Source organism: Pelophylax lessonae (genome assembly GCF_965119305.1).
Source record: "Pelophylax lessonae genome assembly, chromosome: 11".
NCBI lineage: Eukaryota > Metazoa > Chordata > Amphibia > Anura > Ranidae > Pelophylax > Pelophylax lessonae.
This window is the reverse complement of record NC_138778.1, coordinates 192,925,462-192,948,617: the sequence shown is the minus strand read 5'-3', so window position 1 is coordinate 192,948,617 and position 23,156 is coordinate 192,925,462. Positions and strand designations below refer to the sequence as shown.

General features: G+C 44.9%; 1 protein-coding gene across 1 annotated transcript; it reads left to right on the top strand.

The window, feature by feature from the left end:
- Positions 1-1,335: 1,335 nt before the first annotated feature.
- CTSZ (cathepsin Z) lies at positions 1,336-21,833 on the top strand. The gene is made up of 6 exons (XM_082271587.1): positions 1,336-1,493; positions 12,846-13,009; positions 14,430-14,609; positions 16,497-16,647; positions 17,995-18,160; positions 21,002-21,833. The coding sequence occupies exons 1-6, from the start codon at positions 1,351-1,353 to the stop codon at positions 21,113-21,115; spliced, it is 918 nt and encodes a 305-aa protein (XP_082127713.1). The 5' UTR covers positions 1,336-1,350; the 3' UTR covers positions 21,116-21,833.
- Positions 21,834-23,156: the final 1,323 nt, after the last annotated feature.

The window sequence follows — 23,156 nt, the reverse complement described above, 5'->3', positions numbered from 1 at the left end:
GAGAACCTTGCCTCTCCGGGGACTTGCACACCTGATTGGCTTTTGGCAGTAGCGGGAGTCTCCCGCTGCTGTCAATCAGAGCCAGTGAGTCCATCAGGAGATGGAGGGGGCGGACTGAGCCGTGGGTCGTAAGCGCGACTGCTCCGGTGCTCCCAAAGTAAGCGCTTGCTGTGGGGGCACCTGGAAGGAGGGAGGAGCCAGTCTGCTGACAAGGGACCGGAGAAGAGGAGGATCCGGGCTGCTTTGTGCAAAACCACTACAAAGAGCAGCTAAGTATAACATGTTCGTTATGAAAAAAAAAAAGACTTTAATATCACTTTAAGTGCCAGTTCACATATATATGCAATAACAGACATTGCATGTGATTCGGAGCGCACTGTTCTGCAAATCATATGCTATGTCTGTGCAATGTGAATTCAGCCATACAGATTGTAGATTGTATGGCTGAATTTACATCGGATTCGCACACAACCCTTTTTTGGGTCCGCACGAGAATCGGATTGCATGGGTGTTCACACTTATGCAATCCGATTGATGTCATAACTGACAGTTCGCACTGCGATATGCAAACTGATCTGGGGGTGTCGTTACCTTTGTATTGACACCCCCAGTGATTCAGATATGTCAGTGCGAGTTGAATGCGATGCGGGAACCCGCAGTGTATTTGCAGTGTTCCCGCATCGTATATGTGTGAACCGGGATTAAACCTTTATACTAAAAGGAACAAAACTGTTTGCTATCGCTGCTTTATAAAGTGTTAGATAAAGTTCAACTTCAGTTTCTTCTAAATTTGAATCTGCTAGTACATCCAACAATCCCCCGATTAACAATGCTGCTGTCCAAAGGTGCCCCCTGTGCTCCTTCATCCAGAGTGGGGTGCTCTAATACAGGAGGTGTGTTACTGGCCAGATCACTAGGTGAAAACAAAGGAGAAAAGCTGAAAAAAGCTACAACATATGCCAATTTATGGTTCTGGGTTTAGTATTGCTTTACTTCAGGGGTTCTCTGGGCGCACCATGTGAGACCGCGGTGGAACAGAACCGTCTGTTTTCTACTTTATTAGGTTCCACCTATTTGACCAGAAACTGAAAACTATTTTTGTTTAGTAAAGGATGCCTATGAGACGGTTACCGGTACACAGAGCATGGGCCGGGGGGATTGTGCTTTCTATCAGATTATTTTGTCGAGCAGGAATTCTATTGTGTAACATGCCGGACAGGCTCCAGCTTTTGTTGTCTCCTCCTATTGTACTGTCCCTTTAAGGCTTTTGAAAAAAACAAGAAGGAGGGAGTGAGTCAGCAGAGGAGGAAAGGTTTATGAGTTATATTCAGTCCTCTTCCTGCTAATCACATGAGATTGTCTCTGACCTGCATCATGTACAGCCGGCTTCTGCTACTACTACTTGCCCTGGTCTCCTGGGTCCAGGCAGGGCGCTACTACAAGCCGGGGCAGCACTGCTACAAGCCTGCAGCTAGAGGGGACTACGGGCAGAAGTGAGTATCACTATTTATTGTTCCTATAACCGATAATTATCTATTCATGTATTGATCACTGGAAGCTTGTGCAGCACCCAAAGCGACTATAATGCTTCTAAGCCTACCTATTGTATTGTCTCTTTATTCATATGAAGATATTAATGACATTTCCACACAAGCTGGTATCAGAATTAGACCCCGTTCACACTGGGGCGACGCTACTTGCCGGGGCGACCTCACAGGTCGCACCGTGACCTCAGAGCGGCCGGCACGGACTTCATAACATTGAAGTCAATGCAGGTCGCTCCAGGTCGCCCCAAAGAAGCTCCGGACCCTTTTTCTAAGTCGGAGCGACTTGTGTTGCTCCTATTAGAACGGGTCCACAGCTTCTCTATGGCAGGCGACCTGTCAGGCGACCAGGTTGCCCCAGTGTGAACGGGGTCTCACTGGATGGTCTCGGTCATGTCTCTACACGGCGCCCCCTCTGGAATTGATCTTCAGTGCCGGTTCACACATATGTGATGTCCGACATCGCAAGTGATTTGTACCGCACTGCTATGCAAATCATATGTAATGTCTGTGCGATGCGAATTCAGCCATGCAGGTTGCATCGCATTTAGATCAAAGTCGCACAGGACCCTTTTTTTTGGTCCTCGGATCCCCCTATGCAATCCGATTCCTTTCCAAACTGACAGTTCGCACTGCGATATACCAACTGATCTGGGGGTGTCATTAACTTTGTATTGACACCCCCAGCGATTCGCATATGGCAGTGTGAACGGCCTGCGAGTTGAGTGTAATGTGGGAATCCACAATGGATACGCAGGGTATCCCACATCGCACCAATGTGAACCGACACTCAAGCTCACGGTGAGGGTGAAACCTGCCACCTTTAAAGAGGGTCCGTTCACCCCTATGGCATGCATGCAGACACACGTCCTAACATACAAATGTTTGGATTTCGTGTTACAGATCTGAATGCAGTGAATGTTTACACACCTACAGTATGTGAATGTCTCCACTGGAAACAATGCAGCTGCATTCAGATCATTACATTAAAAATGGTTGTAAATGTGTTTTTTTTTTTTTTTTTTTTTTAATATGGCTGTGTGAATGGGGCCTTATAATGGTACGGAGCCCCACTCCATGGGTGACTGAACATTTCCCCAAGAGTTCATTTTTGAATCCACCCAAAAGTTTTATATGTATATAATTTTATTATTATATAGCTCTAGGACTCTGGTAGTGGGATCTCCAGCTCTGTGCACCTGTGTCAGCTGTTACCATTTTCAAAAGGAGGATAGGGAAAACTTTAAGGTGAGTTCCAAGAAGAGATTAGGGGCAGAGCCAGGAACAGTAATTCAGTAAGGGAGTGATAGTATTGCTGATTTCCCAAGAACAAGCTTGCATGTGATTCAGCCCACAAGGCTCCGCCTAGGAGTGAATTATCACACTTTAATTGTACTGCCTTGCTTAAATGACACTGAACAATATCCTTATTCTCCAAAAACAAAAACAAAAAATCCATATACAGCCACTCCACAGTGGCCCTGGATATTTTATTTTTCTAATGGTTTCTTACTGTTTTTGTTTTTTTTTTTTGTCTCCTTGTAACGTCCTTTGTGAGCTCCTGAGCCTCTCCTTTTCCCTCCTCACTTCTGTTTATTAGGAATGAGAAGTGCACATTCGTTGTAGTCATGTGCACTGCTTTTATGCACACTACACATCCCATAGTCCAGGGACATGCAAACTCTGGCCCTCCAGCTGTTGCAGAACTTCAAGTCCCATGAGGCATAACAAGACTGACAGCCACAAGCATGACACCCTGGGACAGAGGCATGATGGGACTTGTAGTTCTGCAACAGTTGGAAGGCCACAGTTTGCATATCCCTGCCGTCGCCTGTAGTCCACAGTCCGTCGCCTGTAGTCCACAGTCCGTCGCCTGTAGTCCACAGTCCGTCGCCTGTAGTCCACAGTCCGTCGCCTGTAGTCCACAGTCCGTCGCCTGTAGTCCACAGTCCGTCGCCTGTAGTCCACCGTCCACAGTCTGTAGTCCACCATCCACCGTTTGTAGTCCACCGTCCACAGTCTGTAGTCCACCGTCCACAGTCTGTAGTCCACCGTCCACAGTCTGTAGTCCACCGTCCACAGTCTGTAGTCCACCGTCCACAGTCTGTAGTCCACTGTCCACCGTTTGTAGTCCACCGTCCACAGTCTGTAGTCCACCGTCCACAGTCTGTAGTCCACCGTCCACAGTCTGTAGTCCACCGTCCACAGTCTGTAGTCCACCGTCCACAGTCTGTAGTCCACCGTCCACAGTCTGTAGTCCACCGTCCACAGTCTGTAGTCCACTGTCCACAGTCTGTAGTCCACCGTCCACAGTCTGTAGTCCACCGTCCACAGTCTGTAGTCCACCGTCCACAGTCTGTAGTCCACCGTCCACAGTCTGTAGTCCACCGTCCACAGTCTGTAGTCCACCGTCCACAGTCTGTAGTCCACCGTCCACAGTCCGTAGTCTGTAGTCCACCGTCCACATTGGGAGGAAGCAAGAGAGGGTTGCTGCATTACTACATACAGAGAGACCATGGAGAACAAACGTAGTCACCCTCTAACAGGAAGTCCAACACAACAGGAAAAAAAAATTTTTTGGATCAGGTGGAGAGCAATAGAATGTACTTTTCTGAGCTAAGAATACATAAATGAGTAGATTTAGTGCCGGTTCACATTTGTGCGATCACAGAGATCGTATGTAATTCGGAGCGCACTGCTCCTAAAATTACATGCGATGTCTGTGCGGTGCAAATTCAGCCATACAGTCTGTATGGTTGAATTCGCACCGTAATCGCACTGAAACACGCAAAGGACCCTTTTTTTGGTCTTTTTGGCAGCAGAATCGGATCGCATGGTGGTTTACACGAATGCGATCCGATTCTGTGCAAACTTTCAGATTGCACTGCGATATGCGATCTGATCTGGGGGTGTCGTTAACTCTGAATTGACACCCCCAGCGTATCGCATATGGCAGTGTTAACTGCCTGTTGTGCGCATGCGATGCGGGAACACGCTGCATATTCGCAGTGTTCCTGCATCGCACAAATGTGAACCGGCACTTAAAACACATTTCAGGTAGTGTACTGGAATAGCCCATTTCAGGATCTGCAGAAAAGAGGTTCGCAAAAACGTTTTGCTACAAACTTTGCTAATATAATTTTTTTTGTTTGTTTGTTTAATAGCAAAACGAGGGTTTCTGGGTAAAAGATTAATCCAAGCCTCTGATCTACCACTTGTGTGTAGTGGAAGCTGGAAATACACCATTGTCCCTTGTTTTGAGGCTGCTTTGTAGAGCTTGCTGGAGCCTGTAGTTCTTCTAAACTCAGCACTGCAGCTCCTGTAACTGAAGGCAAAGTTATCTTTTCTGTTTTTTTTTTTTTTCTCTAAAGAATTTTGTTCAGAGTTATTGTTTGGGCTTGTCCTAGATCTTACAAGGAAATAGAATTCTGTAATTCCCCCACCCCCGCTGTGTTATTGGCACATCTGTCTGCCTTCCTTCCAGGGTACTTTAAACCGGATTGGGAAATTCTGGAGGTGAGAGGACATCCCGTGACACACCAGACCAGCTGCTTCCTGAAAATTAGAAACCACATGGGCCGAGTCCAATTAGGAACAGGGGGGTGACCACTGTGAACAGGCCGCTGTGTTTTCACTTTTAGACATTTCTGAATTCTGAGTTGATCATTACAAACTTAAAAAAACTGTCCACCCAAAATTAATTTTCTTTCTTGTCCATTGGGGAACACAAAAATTCCTTAAGGGCTCTTTCACACGGGCGGTCCGATCAGATCCACCTGTCAGTTTTTTAGGCGGATCTGATCGGATGCCCCATTCAGCCCTATGGAGCAGCGGATGTCAGCGGTGACATGTCCGCTGCCATCCGCATCCGATACGGTCTGTGAAATCCGGACGGATGGAAACCCTATTTTCCATCCGTCCTGGGGATCGGATCGGATGAGAGCGGACAGGCGGTCCGCTCTCATCCGATTCCCCATAGAGGGCAGCGGGGGCTGTGACGCCTCCCTCTCCGCACTGCAAGCCGAACGGAGCTGTCATCCGCCGGCTCAGCGGGGATCGCAAATCGATCCCCGCTGAGCAGCACGGATCCGCCTACGGAGGCGGACCGTGTGAAAGAGCCCTAAGGGGGATCGGATGAGAGCGGACCACCTGTCCGCTCTCATCCGATCCGATCCCCAGGACGGATGGAAAATAGGGTTTCCATGCGTCCGGATTTCACGGACAGGATCGGATGCGGATGGCAGCGGGTGTCAGCGGACATGTCACCGCTGACATCCGCTGCTCCATAGGGCTGAATGGGCATCCGATCAGATCCACCTAAAAAAACTGACAGGCGGATCTGATCAGAACGCCCGTGTGAAAGAGCCCTTACTGTTGGGTCATACTGCTCCTACATGAGGATTGGACACTGACAAACAAAAAAAACAAACGCTAAAGTATTCCTAAAGGCAAAACTTTGTTTTCTCTTCGTTTTGGAAGATGGATTAGAACACCCTGTTCCCCATTAGGGAGATTCACCCACTCTATTTGTCCTGTTTACTCTTATCATTAACCTCTTGCCGACCACCCGCCGCAGATATACTGCAGCAAAGTGGCTCGGTTGCGCGACTCGCCGTATCCATACGTCACTCCTTGGGAGAGATCGTGGGGGGGGGGGGGGGGCGCGCGGCGCTTCGTGGGAGGGGAAGCTGATCTGCGGGGCCGGCGACTTTGATCACTTACCAGTCTGCCATAATGTCGCGGTCCCGCTAAATATCGCAGATCGCCGCCATTACTAATAAAATAAAAAAAATAAAAAAAATGACATCAATCTGTCCCCTAGTTTGTAGACCCGATAACTTTTGCGCAAACCAATCAATATATGCTTATTGGGATTTTTTTTACCAAAAATATGTAGTCGAACACAAATTTTTTTTATTTTTTCAAAATTGACGCTCTTTTTTTTTTTTTTTTTGTTTATAGCGCAAAAAATTTGCAGAGGTTAGTGGCGGAACCTGCCAGGGTTGCAGCAGTTGCCATTGCGACTGGGCCCTGGAGTTCTGCCACTGTGGGAGGGTCCCATCCACTCTGCCTGTGCTACTGTGAGGGACCGGCTGCCCGCCCCTCCGTTCGTTCTGCCGTGCAGGGGTTGCAGCCGGCCACTGAGGGGAGGCTGAGCACTGGAGTCTCGAGTGTGGAGCCCTGCCTATCCTCTCCAGAGAGAGAGAGCGAAGTTGTGCAGGTGTGAATGGAGAGCAGGTGAATTAAATTTGGTGTTATCGCTCTCACATTCTCATACTTGTCACTGGATGTTCAACATGGCACCTCATGGCAAAGAACTCTTTGAAGATCTGAAAAAAAAGAATTGTTAGTCTACATGAAGATGGCCTAGGCTATAAGAAGATTGCCAAGACCCTGAAACTGAGCTGCAGCATGGTGGCCAAGACCATATAGTGGTTTAACAGGACAGGTTCCACTCAGAACAGGCCTCGCCATGGTCGACCAAAGGAGTTAATTGCACGTGCTCAGCGTCATATCCAGAGTTTGTCTTTGGGAAATCGACATATGAGTGCTGCCAGCATTGCTGCAGAGCTTAAAGGGGTGGGGGGTCAGCCTGTCAGTGCTCAGACCATACGCCGCACACTGCATCGAATTGGTCTGCATGGCTGTCTTCCCAGGAGGAAGCCTCTTCTAAAGATGATGCACAAGAAGGCCCGCAAACAGTTTGCTGAAGACAAGCAGACTAAGGACATGGATAACTGGAACCATGTCCTGAGGTCTGATGAGACCAAGATAAACTTATTTGGTTCAGATGATGTTAAGCGTGTGTGGCGGCAACCAGATGAGGAGTACAAAGACAAGTGTGTCTTGCCTACAGTCAAGCATGGTGGTGGGAAGGTCATGGTCTGGGGCTGCATGAGTGCTGCCGGCACTGGGGAACTACAGTTCACTGAGGGAACCATGAATGCCAACATGTATTGTGATATACTGAAGCAGAGCATGGTCCCCTCCCTTCAGAGACTGGGCCGCAGGGCAGTATTCCAACATAACGACCCCAACACACACCTCCAAGACAACCATTGCCTTGCTAAGGAAGCTGAGGGTAAAGGTGATGGACTGGCCAAGCATGTCTCCAGACCTAAACCCTATTGAGCATCTGTGGGGCATCCTCAAACAGAAGGTAGAGGAGTGCACATTATCTAACATCCAGCAGCTCCGTGATGTCGTCATGGAGGAGTGGAAGAGGACTCCAGTGGCAACCTGTGAAGCTCTGGTAAACTCCATGCCCAAGTGGGTTAAGGCAGTGCTGGAAAATAATGGTGGCCACACAAAATATTGACACTTTGGGCCCAATTTGGACATTTTAACTTGGGGGTGTACTCACTTTTGCTGCCAGCGGTTTAGAAATGAATGGCTGGGTGTTGAGTTATTTTGAGGAAACAGCAAATTTACACTGTTATACAAGCTGTACACTCACTACTTTGTAGCAAAGTGTAATTTCTTCAGTGCTGTCACATGAAAAGATATAATAAAATATTTACAAAAATGTGAGGGGTGTACTCACTTTTGTGAGATATTTTATGGCAAAAAGAATCTGCCAGAATAAGCCAGCCCAGAATAACTTCTACTACAACTGACTTGCATCCATTTTTTGCTAGAGTCTTAGGAAGATGAATGTCTTTTTTTTTTTTTTTTTTCTTTTTTCTGCACCGTTTTGCTGTTAGCATTTATTTTCTTCCCTTTATTCAATATTCTTGATTATATTGCTGGTCTCCACAACAGCAAATATCCAAGTCCTAAAAAGAGTCGTGTTACTTGATATTAAAAAAATTACATAAACAAATTACTTATACAGTATGTGCAATTGCAACCAGTTAAGAGGTAACTCAAATTAAATACAAAGAAAAGTCGAAGTGCAGATAGAGTTTGAAACTGAAGAATGGATCATCTTCTGAATCATTCAAGACAATCCGTGCATGCAATTGATATCCATCACCTCAAAAAAGAATGCAAGCTGTGACACCACCACCTCTTATGTATGAAATGCAGGCTCATCGGCTACTAATGACCCTCTAAATAAAGAGAGGTCAGCAGAGCATGTGACCTCACAACGAGGGTCATCCAGGGGCAGTTGTTTTATGTTTCCCCAGCAGTGGCGGAGGTCTGAGCGGCGGATTGCCTACCCCTCCATCGTGGGCGCAAGTGTCATTTCGTCAAGGTTTCCCCCCCCCCCTCCCCACCATGTTTAAGGGCCTTCTCAGTTTTTCTCAAGCGCAATTTTTTTTTTTAGAATTTTTAAAATATCCAAGTCAGCCATTCCTCAGCTTAGCTTGGAAGTGTCCCATCTGGGTGCCACTAGACTGGATGTTGCAAGGCCAGCCTGGAAATGACCGTTGTTCTGTGAGCTCAGCTAAGCTTTTCAGACCCCAGTATGGTAACAAGTTAGCTGTAGAAGTCTTTCCGGGTCCTCAGCAGAGTGTATTGCTGATCTGCCCTCAGCTCTAGAGACAGCTGGCATCCCAGGAGCCGTGACTATCTCTGAGGCTGATTCTGGGTTGCCTCAGTTTTGCAATATAGAGATGATCTTTGAAGGATCTCAGTCTTCTGCTATTGACTTCAATTTAAAAGAAACCATTTTGGTTTCTTATTGATGCGGGGTATGTACTACCCTGCATTTAGAGGATCAGCCTTTGATCTCCAGTCTCATGTCTTTCAGAGCCCCTACAGCTGCAAAGACAGTTCCATTACATCTGATCTTCACAGACTTTCTCTCTGGAACCTAAAGCCTAGTACACACGTAACGAATTTCCGCCGACTGGTCGTCCATCTTTTGCCCAGAGTGGTGTTTTGTTGGTTGGAATGTGCCTAGACTGCACACGAATTTTCCCGCCCGACAAAATTCTACTTCAGAAGTGATGTCATGTGTTGGTTTGCTTTCTTTGTGTTCTTTCTTCTCTGAGCATGCCCAGTCTTGCTCATAAGATTTTTCCCTGTCGAAATCTGTACTGACTGCACGAAAATCGGACGTGTTTTGACGGAGGACAAAAATTTTATAGCCTGCACACCAGATTTTTTTCGGCCGAAAAGTCGGAGTCGGTTGTCGGAAGCATCATACTAACAAGCCGAAGATCGGTCGTCGGACGAAAATTCCCGGCCGAATCATCTACTGGACTTGTTTATTGTGGGAAAGATTGTGCTAAGCAGTGTGGGTTTACAAGTGACCCAAATTAACAGGGAAACCACTAGGTCAGTAGAGGACATCCTCCCTTTCGAGGATTTTACTAGCCAGCCGTAAGAATTCCTCTTTAAAACCCCAGTTCGTGCTGGCATGCCCTATTCTGGCTGTGACTTTATTGTCGAACTGTTGAAGAATGGGCCAAATTCCTTTAAAAGGAATCTCTCCACCATATAAGTCAGGGGTGGGCAACCTACGTTTCGGGGGCCGTATGCGGCCCCCGAAGTCATCTGGTCCGGCGCCCCATGCAGCTGAGTCTGTGTCTCTCAGCTGATCTGTCAGAATGGAGCCGATGCTTCCTATATAGTTCCTGCTCCGTTATTACAGTCTGAGTGAGTCACATGCGGAATGATATCAAATCCACTCCGCCTGTGACCAATACAGGAAATATCACCTCTTCCTCCAGCGTGGCGCTGCTACACTTCTCCTAGCCAGCAGTACCAGCCAGAGCCAGCAATACCAGCCAGAGCCAGCAGTACACACAGCAGAACCAGCAGTACCAGCCAGAGTCAGCAGTGCCTACAACAGTACCAGCCAGCAGTACCTACAGCACAGTACCAGCCTGAGCCAGCAATACCCACAGCAGTACCCGCCTGAGCCAGCAGTACCAGCCAGAAGTGCCCACAGCACAGTACCAGCCAGCAGTACCTACAGCACAGTACCAGCCTGAGTCAGCAGTACCCACAGCAGTACCAGCCAGCAGTATCAGCCTGAGCCAGCAATACCATCCAGCAGTACTTGCAGGCGCAGCACAGTACAAGCCAGCAGTACCAGCCTGAGCCAGCAGTACCTGCCAGCAGTTCTTTTCAAAACTTACCACCACAAAAAAGTCGACTGCGCTCCAGACTGACTGACGCAAACCTGGGAAACCTGTTGCGAGTAGCAACATCATCAATACCAGCTAACCTCACACACCTCACCAAAGAGAAGCAGTTGCAGGAGGGAGTTAATTAAATGTTTGACCAAATATAACAGGCTAATTTTTAAGGTGATAATTTTGTACGGCCCCCGAATGGTTTTATAAATACCCAAATGGCCCTTGGCAGAAAAAAGGTTCCCCACCCCTGATATAAGTGGACCCCTTCCCTACTCAGGGTTATCTCTTGAGGTCAGTGTGCACCTGCCTCAGTGCAAGAAATCTCTGGAAAGGTTGGCAAAATTGCCTTTCTTCTTATCAATTACTCACGGGGTAGACACACACAGGACTTCCTAAGCTTATACTCTAGCCACACACAAGCTTGGGAGTGAAAAGTTTCCTAAATCCTTGAGGAAGCCTTCATTCCTCAATGGGGGAATACTCCTTGATCCTTGCGGGGTCTTGGTTAGTTTGTGTTTTCAGGGTATTGGGTACAGAGTACCTTCTCGGGAATACAGACTGAACCCTTACAAACAACACTCTTTAGTTCCTCGCCTTATACCTCCCTGTTCTACCACACAGGTTAATAGTCCTCTGTTAACTCTGCTTCTTCGTGGTATCCTTGCCTAGAAGATCCTTGTCCTAGCTCCTGTACCAGCTTGGCAGTAAGAGCTGTGTCCAAACCTGTTGTAGACACTTCTTTACAGGGAGGATGCCTGTTTGCTTCAGGACATGTTCCCATTCCTGTCCCTTTCCAGAGGGATCCCCTGGCTCAGATGGAACATGCACAAATGGTTCATTGTGCCTTTTGGGGCTTTTAATCTCCAACCTCACCATAGTATTTCAAGCACTTTCCAAATTGCTGGGCCCAGTGCCTTTTCGTGGCTTCCAACATTGTGAGACACTCAAAAGAACTCCTGTAGAAATCGGGCAACATGGGTTCTAGCAAACAGTGTTTTCCCGAGAGTCCAAACCTCTTCCAGGTCTGGCTGGACTCAGTATTGTCAGAGGATGTTGTCCTGTTCTCATTGACTACAGGCTGTTTGTACTCACTTGGTTCTGTGGTAAAAGCATCTACAGCTTCCACACCCTCATGTCCTTGTCCTTCGGTAAGAAGGTTACCCACTTCTCCGCTGTTGCAGAAAAGTCGTGGGTTAACTCTTTGCTAAGGTACTTCCCTTACCCTGGCCTATTCTCAGGCTATGCCAGATCCTTCCTCTGCTGTTCCAGAAGAAGCTCATCCAGTGGCAGGCAGTTCATTCTACCTTGCAGGATTATTCCCTGGGCTGGTCTCTGGCTACAGATGCCATTGGACTTCGTCACAGTGCTGGCTTTCTCTACCATTTGAGGTGGAATAAGAGATCTTGTTGAGGTAAGAAAGATAGCTTGAGTCCTGAATCAAACACTACCTTGTTTTCCAGTCCCGACTGCTCTGCTCCTGTCAAATGTTGTCTTTGGAAGCTCCATTTTTAACAACTGTCTCCTTCTGGATATGGGGAATTGGTCCAAGTTTACGAAGTGCCTTTCTGATCCTGAAGTTTGGGAGGAGGCTCTGTGGTACCCTGAGCCGTCTGTGCTGAACAAGCTAGTTTCCTGCTGCTGGATCTTCTTGCAACATCAGGGAATATCTCAGTGGGATCTCATTTTGGGATCTAGGTCTGTGGGATCTCATTTTGGGATCTAGGTCCTTTCTCCCTTGTTTACTTTGCAGACTGGACAAGTGAAACTTTTTGGTGATATTCCTTGCTTTGATTCATCTCCGGAAAATGTTATATGCTATCTAGTTGAATCTCCTGACTGTTCCATGAACCCTTATTTATGATGTGATCTGGTTATCCCTGTGCTGACCTACATTTGTTTGCTAGTGTCCATTCCGTCTGTAGGTGGCATTATAAGCCAGCAATTGATGACTTTCTGTATCCCTCAATGGATTAATAGAAAAGGATTTTACAGTGGGTACAAAAATACTATAACTTTTACTAATGACATAATTTTGATTATGAGAAAAAAAAAAAAACAGCAGTGTGTGTGTGTGTGTGTGTGTGTGTGGGGGGGGGGGGGGGGGGAGCCTGGGAACCCAAATTACTTTTCAATCAGGGTGCTAAAGAAATCCTCTGGAGGGTATTCCTCATCGGTTCAGTATCCCCTCCCAAAACTGGCATACTTTATGGGTGCACCGGCGACCTTTTAATCTTGCATATGTTTAATTATATCAATAATATTTTTTTAGGACATACCAAAGGCCACACGAATACCTCTCTATAAATAGTCTGCCAAAGGCTTGGGACTGGCGAAATATCAACGGCTTCAACTACGTCAGCACTACACGAAACCAGCACATCCCTCAGTACTGCGGATCATGTTGGGCACATGGGAGTACCAGTGCAATGGCAGGTGGGTTACACTAATCTTACATCCAGAAAAAAAATATGTCTAAATTTTAGGAAACCCTCACTGCACTTCAGGCAAAACCGACCCACTGAATACTGTATGTCCTGAGGTGAAAAAAAACTAAACTATTCACTAGGAAATTTGTAAGATTAGTGACATTCTTGTTTGTCCAAAATGTTTAAAAAGGCAGAAAAGGAGTCCTTCTTCCATGCTTGCCAACTGTACCGTTTTTGCCGGGACAGTCCCGGCAAATAGGTGCTTGTCCCGGGAAGTGCCCGTTATGGGCAGCCGGTGCCCATTAAAAAAAAAAAAAAGTTGCCGGACAACATCTTAACTGCGCATGTGCCTTTCCGACGCCTGCCGGGCTCAGGAAAGCTTGTACAAGCTTTTTTGGATCAAAGGCACTCATTCTCGGCAGCACCTCCCCGGCCGCCACAGCAGAGCAGAGAAGGACCCCTGTAGAGTGAAGACACATTCACAGACCTGAAGGTAGGTAGGATGAAAGCATCAATCTTATGTGCAAAAATATCTGGTAACCTGACATGTGAATAAAGTGTCAAATATACTCAGGTGTGACCATACAAAAAATGTAATATGTAAATATAAATAAAGTGCAAGGTTTAAATAAGTACGAAAAAACCTAATTATACCAGATAGTATATTCGTACTTATTTACACCTTGCACTTTATTTATATTTACATATTACATTTTTTGTATGGTCACACCTGAGCACATTTGACACTTTAGAATTGCAGGGAATTGTGATGAGAATTTTAAACTTTAGGCAGAAGTAGTGCAGCTGAATGGGAGAATTATTCCAACTCTGCTACTTTTGGCCTTAAATTTAAAAACCCCTTTTCAATTTCCTGTAATTCTCTCTTTATTGAGTAGACCCTATAATCTCATAAGTAGGCCGAGAGTAATCAGAGTGGGTGGATCTTCAGGGAAGTGGGTGTGGTTAGTAATTCATAGCTGTGCTGCAAAGTGTCCCTGGAATTTTTTTTCGAATGTTCGCAACCATGCGTTCTTCACACATGGAAATGCCCCTTGTACTGTATGCAGTACCGACACCCACTGAGTGCCCCCTGACCCATCTCTCCAAGCATTGCCTGAAACATCTCATCTGTTGTAGGCCTGCTGATTTTTAACCCTTCCTTTATCATGTCTCTTCATCAGGAGATCGATTGAAAACCTCAAACAGCTGTACAAATCTAAGAGAACATTTTTAGCCCTTTCCTGCTGCATCCAGCATTTTTAAAATATAAAAATGTGCTGTTTTAGGCTTTAATGAATTTTGAAAAAATATTCCAGCATTAGTAGTAACAAAATGCAATAAAATGTAATACATCTACTTTCTGCTCCTAATATTTAAGTGATATTTTTCTTCACCTCTAACATGATTGTTCATGGCCCTCCCTGCAGATCGCATAAACATCAAAAGGAAAGGGGCCTGGCCATCTGCCTACCTGTCTGTACAGAATGTGATTGACTGCGGTGACGCAGGGTCTTGCGAGGGTGGAGACCATGGAGGGGTCTGGCAATATGCGAATACCCATGGTATTCCCGATGAAACCTGCAACAATTACCAGGCCAAGGATCAAGGTAAGAGAAGGGGGATGACAATAGGCAATGGGCTAGACAACAAAAGGTCTTATTTGTACCAGTCTTTGATGTCCTAAATCAACCATGTTCCTAGTCCACAGAATAGAAGAACAAAAGGAGAAATCTGATTGGTTGCTTTGTACTATACAAATTGAGACCAATCTTCCTTCACTATGATAAATGGGGTCAAGTGAGCTTTATTTACAAGGATACAGTTACTATTACTTTAAACTTAATTTAAGTGTTTGTGGACAGTGTTTTTTTTTTTTTTTTTTTTTGGGTTCAGAAACATGGGGTGAAATGCTATTAATGCATTGTATGACCCCGCCCGCCCCACTAAGGGCACAACTGCTTCCACTTAGTACAGGTTTGCTTGTGTTTGCCCCACTTAGCTTACTAGTGTCTCTGCAGCTGTGTCTGTCATTGCTTAATGTGTGTGCAGTCATTGTAAAAAATCTCGGTGAGCTACTGTTTGCAGACTGTGTTGCACTGTGATCAGCAGGGTAGTGCTATTGTTTTATAGCATCCAGAAAAATAGAATTGTATTCCTGAGGAGCAAGGGAGTCAACTGAGCAAGCATTGTATACTATGAAGTGTTATATATAATATATTTTTTTTTTCCTTTTAATTAAAACATACAATATGATTGCATAAAGTGACAGAATGGATTATATTATGTATATTGCTTCTTTTTTCCCCCAAAAATGTATATTGCTTCTATTTGCATAATAGTATCCTATACAAAGAATAGGTGATATGCACTCAGCCTGGCTATACGTTATGTGATATTCACAAGCAATGCAATTGAACCAAACACAACTAGTGTTCCTCAGTGGTATTACGCTATGTTCTCCATTTTAAAAGGCAGAGTACCAAGTACTTCCACTTATAACTAGTAGCTCTACAATTTTTTTATTTTTTTTTTCACCCAGAACCCGTTGTGGATATTTCCAAACAACTTTTTTTATGCATTTAAACAACTAAAACACTTACAGAAGTCTGTGTCAGATGTGATTTACTATCTGCTAAAATGCTATACTGTTATTAAAAGGCAAAAGTAGCAAGTGAACCGGTCTGTAGTTCCCACGGTGTAAGATCCATGTCCCATGATTGATGTAATAGCAGCTGCAAAATCGGTCCTTTACAGTTTTTGAGCTGATGGAATGATGTAGTGTTTTGAACTAAATACAGAAATGTAAGTGTCTATTCATGTTATCCAGCGCAGCTGCGGGTGACCATGGTACACCAGTCCTTCCCACTTGTATAGATGGGTCTTGTATCCAGCTGCAAACACAGATACTTAGATTTGTAGTTCCTACAATGTTTCTGGTGTGATAGGGCCCCAAATGATGCCTATATAGGTGCCTATGTACATGCCTTATACAGTACATAGCCTGGATCATCTGGTTCCTCTATTTAACCCCGGATCATCTGGTTCCTCTATTAACCCCGGATCATCTGGTTCCTCTATTTAACCCCGGATCATCTGGTTCCTCTATTTAACCCTGGATCATCTGGTTTCTTGAGTGATGCGCTTAACCACCTATAATTTGGTGGTGAGGGGGATCTGGTGCACTTCCTTCTGAGACTCCCTGACACATCTTACGCAACTGTGTGGAATCTTCCTTTCTGGGAGGTAGACTTCTACATACTGTATATGGACATATTTTGTGGCTATTTATTATTTGTCACAATTCATCTCTGTGATTTAGCTCTGCATCATACTGTTTTGAACATAGAGGAGACCTATTTATTTATAAATCCAGAGGAGAATTTCCTGAGCATTCAAATGAGAGACGGCAAAGTGGAGCAAAGGATCATGAACTGAAGAAATTTACTGATTTTAGACACTTTTTAAATATTTAAATGTTTGTTCTGTAATTTCAGACTGCAACAAATTCAACCAGTGTGGTACCTGTGTGACGTTCGGGCAGTGCTTCACCCTCTCTAACTACACACTGTGGAAGGTTGGAGATTACGGCTCTGTCAGTGGGAGGGAGAAGATGATGGCAGAGATCTACAAGAATGGACCAATAAGGTAACCAGACTCCAAAAACCAAATAAAATATTGGTACATGATAGCCAGCCCACAAAAGTATTAATTTCAGTCATAGGGGGCTCTTGTATCTTTCAGGGACATTAGGTGGAGGGGGAGTCCTCTCTGCTTTTTTTGAGTTGTGACCCTATTAATGCAGAGTTATTAAAGGAGAAGTACAGCCAAAGCTCATTTGGCTGTACTTCTGCTGTTGATCACTGGAGTACAGTGCATTCTGTGATCCGTTTTCAGCAGACAGCGGGCTGAAGTTGGCTGACATCACAGAGCTGGTCCAGGCTCGGTAAAGATCATAACCATATGTTCGCTACCTTCCGACGTGCCTGGCACTTGGGACAGCCTCTTAGTGAGCCGCTGAGAGCCTGAGCCAGCTCCTCCCTGCCCCCTCCACGGCTCAGCGCGGGGGTGCAGAGCAGACATCGGTGACTAACAGTCACCAGCTCTCTGCTCACAGAGCTCTAAGAACTGAGCGATCGGCCGTGTTTGATTGCTCTCAGTCTTAGAGCCAGCAGGGGACAGATGCAGCATCTACCTAGGTAAGTATGATTCTAAAATGAAAAAAATTCCCATACTTCCCTGGTCTGTTCTTGTTGACAGAGCCGCTATATTCTTTTCAGCCTGTGTGGGTTGTTGCTCTGGGCAATAAGAATATGTCTACCTTATCCACTGTGTATAACCATCACATCTGAAAGGAGAACTCCCCGTACAACAGCCAATCTTTGAAAACAACACAGTTGAAATACATAAACTATTTTCTTGGCAAAATATTTGTAAATTTGATGATTCGTACACCACTTCCATATGCTGCATAGGTAGAGGGTGACACTACTATTCAGATCCCTCTGCTGTCCAAAGTAAGGAATAATTGGTGGTGGATTTCAGCTGTAGTTTTTCTAATTAGAACATGGAAAATGATTAGATTTTGATTAGTTGTGATCTGATCTCCATTTCTTTTTTCTCATTAACTGTACATTCTCCGGCCTATGTGTATCAAACCATCTGCATACCCCGGCATGAGAAGAATTGGAGGTGTAGCTAATGTAATGGACATAGGAACCTGAGGGGAATGACGCACAAAAACCAATCAATCTTTTAATGACCAGCCTTTAGTAAACTTTAGCCAACAACGACTGCTCCTTTAAATAATCCTTGTGTTACCATATTAATGAAGCCGGGTACCGTTGTATAGATTGCTGTGGCCAATGGACAGGTCTTATTTCAGGTACTTTGATAAGTGAGGCTCAGTGGAATTACATTTGCTGCAATGAATATATTACTGTGAACTGCTGTATGTAACAAAATTAATGTGATGTTTACATTTGTATTTTCTAGCTGTGGTATAATGGCTACAGAAAAACTAGATGCCTACACTGGGGGCCTGTATGCCGAGTACCAGCCCAGTCCCATGGTGAATCACATTGTGTCTGTGGCCGGCTGGGGTGTGGATGAGAGCGGTGTGGAATACTGGATTGTCCGCAACTCCTGGGGAGAACCTTGGGTGAGCCATCTCTTCTCTATACTCTGCGAGGCGTTTACTGAGGATAAACCAGGAAACTGTGCTTAGGGAAGTCTTTTGGCTGCTATTGTTGCTGTGCTAGTTGTTATACTGACCTATGCTTGGCTTCAATACTTAGAGCCACTAACCTGGTACCATTATACAGATGAAATATTTTGATTTCACTTGTTGCATGCTTATTCCGTTTGGAGAGTCAGATCATTTTGAAATCGGCAATATAAATTTGTAGAATATATGGAAATCCAATGTAAAATGACATAAAAGCTTTATTATGTCAATGTCCTTTCAAAAGTCATGTTAGCTGCAACATTCGATTTAAATAATTTTAAAATATTCCTGTTATTAAGGTCCCAATGTGACAGTACCTTGTCACCCTAAAACAGGAACTGATCAAGGACCTTTGGCAGGGCCACCAAGACCCCCCCCCCCTTTATTTATTTTTTTATTTATTAATGAAACTTAGTTTTGCAACGGCATTACCCTGTTACACTTTCCTTTTTAGAGATTTTAAGTGTGTGTGTGTGTATGTGTATATATATATATATACACACATTTTATTTTTGCAGTGTTTAAGTAATTCTTCTGAAACTCACCAGTTTTCTTCCTCCATTGTTTTGTTATTGCAGTAAGTATAGCCATTAGGCCTAGTTTACACATGTGAGCGGGGGTGGTAAAACTATGCGTTTGAAACTTCTTTTTACTGCCCCCTCAACTGCTCCATCATTTCCTGTCTGGGCTCGCTGAAGTGCTGGGACTCCCACACTCAGAGCAGATCAATGCTAATGGCTGCCTGTCAGCTCCAAGCTGAAGAGCCAATCCCAACAGGACTGTCCTCAGGCCGAGACCTCTCATAAGCAGCTAACCCTGCTGGGAGAGCCTCCAATGTAAGCCTAGCACATTCCCTGCAAAGGATCATGCACTGCTGTCCATGTTATCTGCCCCCCACCCTTATCAGCCCATTGACACCTTCACCTCTGCCTTGGCTACAACTACAGCTGGGGAATGATGGCAATCAGATTTGCAGCATGGGCCAGGGTAGAGATCTCACCTGACCAGCTCTGCATTCTGTACGCACCGCCTGGGTCAGCTGGCGGAATTGATAATGGATGCCAGGCAGGCAGTCCTAAGGAAAGCCTGGTATTCAGTTTCTGTAGTATTGTGTTCATAGGCCTGCACGGCTGTGCCCTTCCACCTCACCCCAGGGCGTGCTGCACACGCTGATGCAGGGCTTTTATGGAAGCCTGGGGCTTCCATAGCATTGTGACTGTGCCCTTCCACATCAGGGTGCACACCGATGCATGGCCCTTTTTGGAAGCCTGGCAAATCAATTGTCAGGCTTCCCTAGTGTTACGCCTGTGTTGCTGCATCCTTTAAAGTTTGGGCGCATGCCGGCACAGGCTCCTGGAAAGAGGAGAGGGCAGGCAGTACGAGGAGAGCTGAGACGTTACTTGTGTCATATTGTCATATCCCTGCCACTCCTAAATCTGCTTCACTGCCTCCAGGTGCCAGCATCAGGCCTGTGATGCTCTTATGAAGTAAAAGAACCGCTGTTCTAAAAGTGAGAATTACAAAACTGCCAGCACACAAAGTATAGGATACATTATACCAACAAACAATAAAAACAAAGTGCAGCCCTTAAAATTGAATTCACAAATGGTATATCCTATAATAGCCTGCAATAAAACAGTGAATTGGATGAAAATAAATCAAAGTTTACAGTGTTATCCGTGAAACTTCCACCTGTGAATTCCTAAGAAGCATATATGTGCAATCTTCCTCTTTAAATCCACAAGTACAAGCCGACACCAACTCGTGCTCTGAGGCTTACCAGAAAGATTGTGACCCTCAAATAAGTCAGTAAGCACTTGTTGTTTTTATCGATATGAAGCACCATGGAATGGGGTAGATCACAGGTCCGCTTTAACTCTCCATACAGTCAAGGCCAGGCGTATCAATCTAAAAGACAAAACAAGACCTCTTCCTATGTAAATCTGAGTTGTATTTGGCTTAAAACCGGTTAAGAACACTCTCTATATAGAAACATATGTAAACTGCAACTTCCAGTATTCTTGAGGATATGCATGCATGCACGCACATTGACGTCCATGGCTTCTGGCTCCTTCCAACGCGTTTCATCGTGCCTGATTACTTCAGTTATGATAAAACGCATTGGGTGGAGCAGAAAGCCGTGACCGTGCACCTGCATGTGTATTCTTAAGGATTTTGGGAGTTGCAGTTCACTTGTCTGAGTTGCAGTTCACTTGTCTTTCTATACAGACCATTCATGAGAGTGTTTTTAACCACTTGCTAACTGGCCACAGTATATATACTGTGGCAGGTGGGCTCTATTGCACGAAACAACATACCTGTAAAAAGTTTTGTGCATTAGCCAGCAGGAGTGCTCCACAGGGGGAGCCAATCAGCGGGTCGTCCTCTGGCTGCCCGAGATCGCTCCCCAGCGAGGTAGAACGGCGGTCTGCCAATGTAAACAAGGCAGACCGCCATTCTGTCAGGGATGAACACTGGTAAGCCTCAGAATGTTTGGAGGAGCACAAGTTGGTGTCTGCTTGTATCTATGGAATTAAAGAGGAACATCACACATATGCTTCTTAAGAATTTGATTTTCATTGAATTCACACTTTTATTGTGAACTATTATATGATATTCCACCCATGATGCTCTTAATCTGGCCTTGCAGCCAGCATGCAGCATTTTGGACTAGGACCCTTCTTGGGTGATCATACTGACCCTTTAAACGCTAATTCTAAATTCCCAACACGTTTAAAGCTATTTCTCACTAACCTGTTTTGTATCTATTTGCAGGGGGAAAGGGGCTGGCTACGCATTGTAACAAGCACATATAAAGGAGGAAAGGGAGCAGACTACAACCTGGCCATTGAGGAGGACTGTGCCTATGGTGATGTTGTACTACCATAATTTCATAAGCATAATCGCAACAGGACAAAGCTGCTATGCAACCTCAGCACTGCACATGATCAAAGCAATGCAGACAAATCATCACACAAGCTGCTACCAGGGTATTCGTCCACTCTATAAATCTATTCATAGGACTGGACAGTAGAGAATGCACCACTGGTGTTGTGTATTCCTCACCAAGGCCTGGAAGCCAAGATTTTACACACAAGTACAAAACTGTCAGAAAGGAGAAGCCATGCAGAATGATGAGGAGGTCTGGAAAGTGATGGTAGAACCCCAGCTAAAACATTTTTGTTTACAATAGAGTGCAGAAGAATTTGAACCTTCGCTGGGTTTTTATTGCTGCAACTCCATTCATTAAATTTCCTAACATTTCCTGTCCCTGTGAAAAAATGGGAAGTAAGGACACCTGAGTGAGGGATACAACAAAAACCTGACCGCCATTCTCAATCCAACCTTCTTTACTCTCCTATTTGACAATCGTTCTACACACACACACTCGTACCTACAGCTGTGATTTTTTTTTTTAAGATCGATTTCTTTCTTGTGCGATAAATTCTGCATAAGTGCCATTTTATTAGACAGAAAATGATTTTTAAATGCTTTTTTATTGTACAACATGGTAAGTTGAAACTGATAACTACTTGGGGCTTTCAAGTGTAAAAGAGAAATGCTGTCCTTGATGATTTTCTTTATAATAAAGATTTGTTGAGAAGGATGTATTTTTTTGGGTGCTGTTGATCAAAAAGTGACAATGACACAGAAATGTCAAAATATACCTCCTCCAGATATGCCGAATACTGGACTCAAGGTGCTGAAGCCTTTAGAGGGAGAGCGTCACAATGGCTGCGTAAGTAGCTGTATACCTTTTTTAAATGTTGACGTTTAGGCTCGAGTGATGAAAGGTTAACATCTCTGTGAAGATTTTACTGCTATTCCACATAACTGGTCACCAGGACAGGAAGTGAGAGGAAATCTACAGTGGGGAAAATTATTTAAACCCCTGCAAATTTTTTAAGTTTGCCCACTTACATAGAAATTAAGGGTCTATAATTTTTATCACAGGTCTACTTTTTAAATGATAGAGACAGAATATCAACCACAAATCCAGAAAAAAACACATGATACAAATGTTATAAATTCAGTTGCAGTTCAGTGAGTAAAATAATTATTTGATCCCCAAGCAAAACATGACTTTGTACTTGGTGGCGAAACCCTTGTTTGCAAGTACAGAGGTAAGACCTTTCTTGTAGTTAGTGAACAGGTTTGCACACATCTAAGGAGGGATTTTGGTTCACTCTTCTTTACAGATCTTCTCAAAATCCTTAAGGTTTATTGGCTGTTGCTTGGCAACTCAAAGTTTCAGCTCCCGTTATAAATTTTCTATAGGATTAAGGTCTGGAGACTGGCTAGAAGCGATGGGCTCGGGCATGTTTGGATCGAGCCCGCCAGGAAGCCGGCACTGCACACTGCAGCGTGTGTATGTGCAGCTGCCGGTCAGGAATTTCCTCACTGCCTATTATTGGCACTGCAGTGATGGCTTCCTGGCGGGCTCGATCCGAACACGCCCAAGCCCATCCCTCCTGCCTAGGTCACTCCATGACTTTAATGTGCTTCTTGTTGAGCAGCTCCTTTTTTGCCTTGGCGGTATGTTTTGGGTCATTGCCACGCTGGAAGACCTATCCATGAAGCATGGAGGAAGAGGGAAGAAGTTTCTTATTGAAGATGTCCATTGGCCCCTCAATGCGGCAAAGTCCGGCCTGTACCTTTTTAGTAGAGAAATAGTGCAAAAGAATAGTGTTTTCACCTCTGTGCTTGACTGTAAGGATGATGTTCTTAGGTACAAAGTCAACATTTTTCTTCCTCCAAACACATCGAGTTAATGCCAAAGAGCTCAATTTTGGTCTCCTCTGACCACAGCACTTTATCCCATTCCTTCTCTGAATCATTTAAATGTTCATTGGCAAACATCCAAAGGACCTGTACATGTGCCTTCTTAAGGAGGGGGACCTTGCGTGCACTGCAGGATTTCAGTCCATTG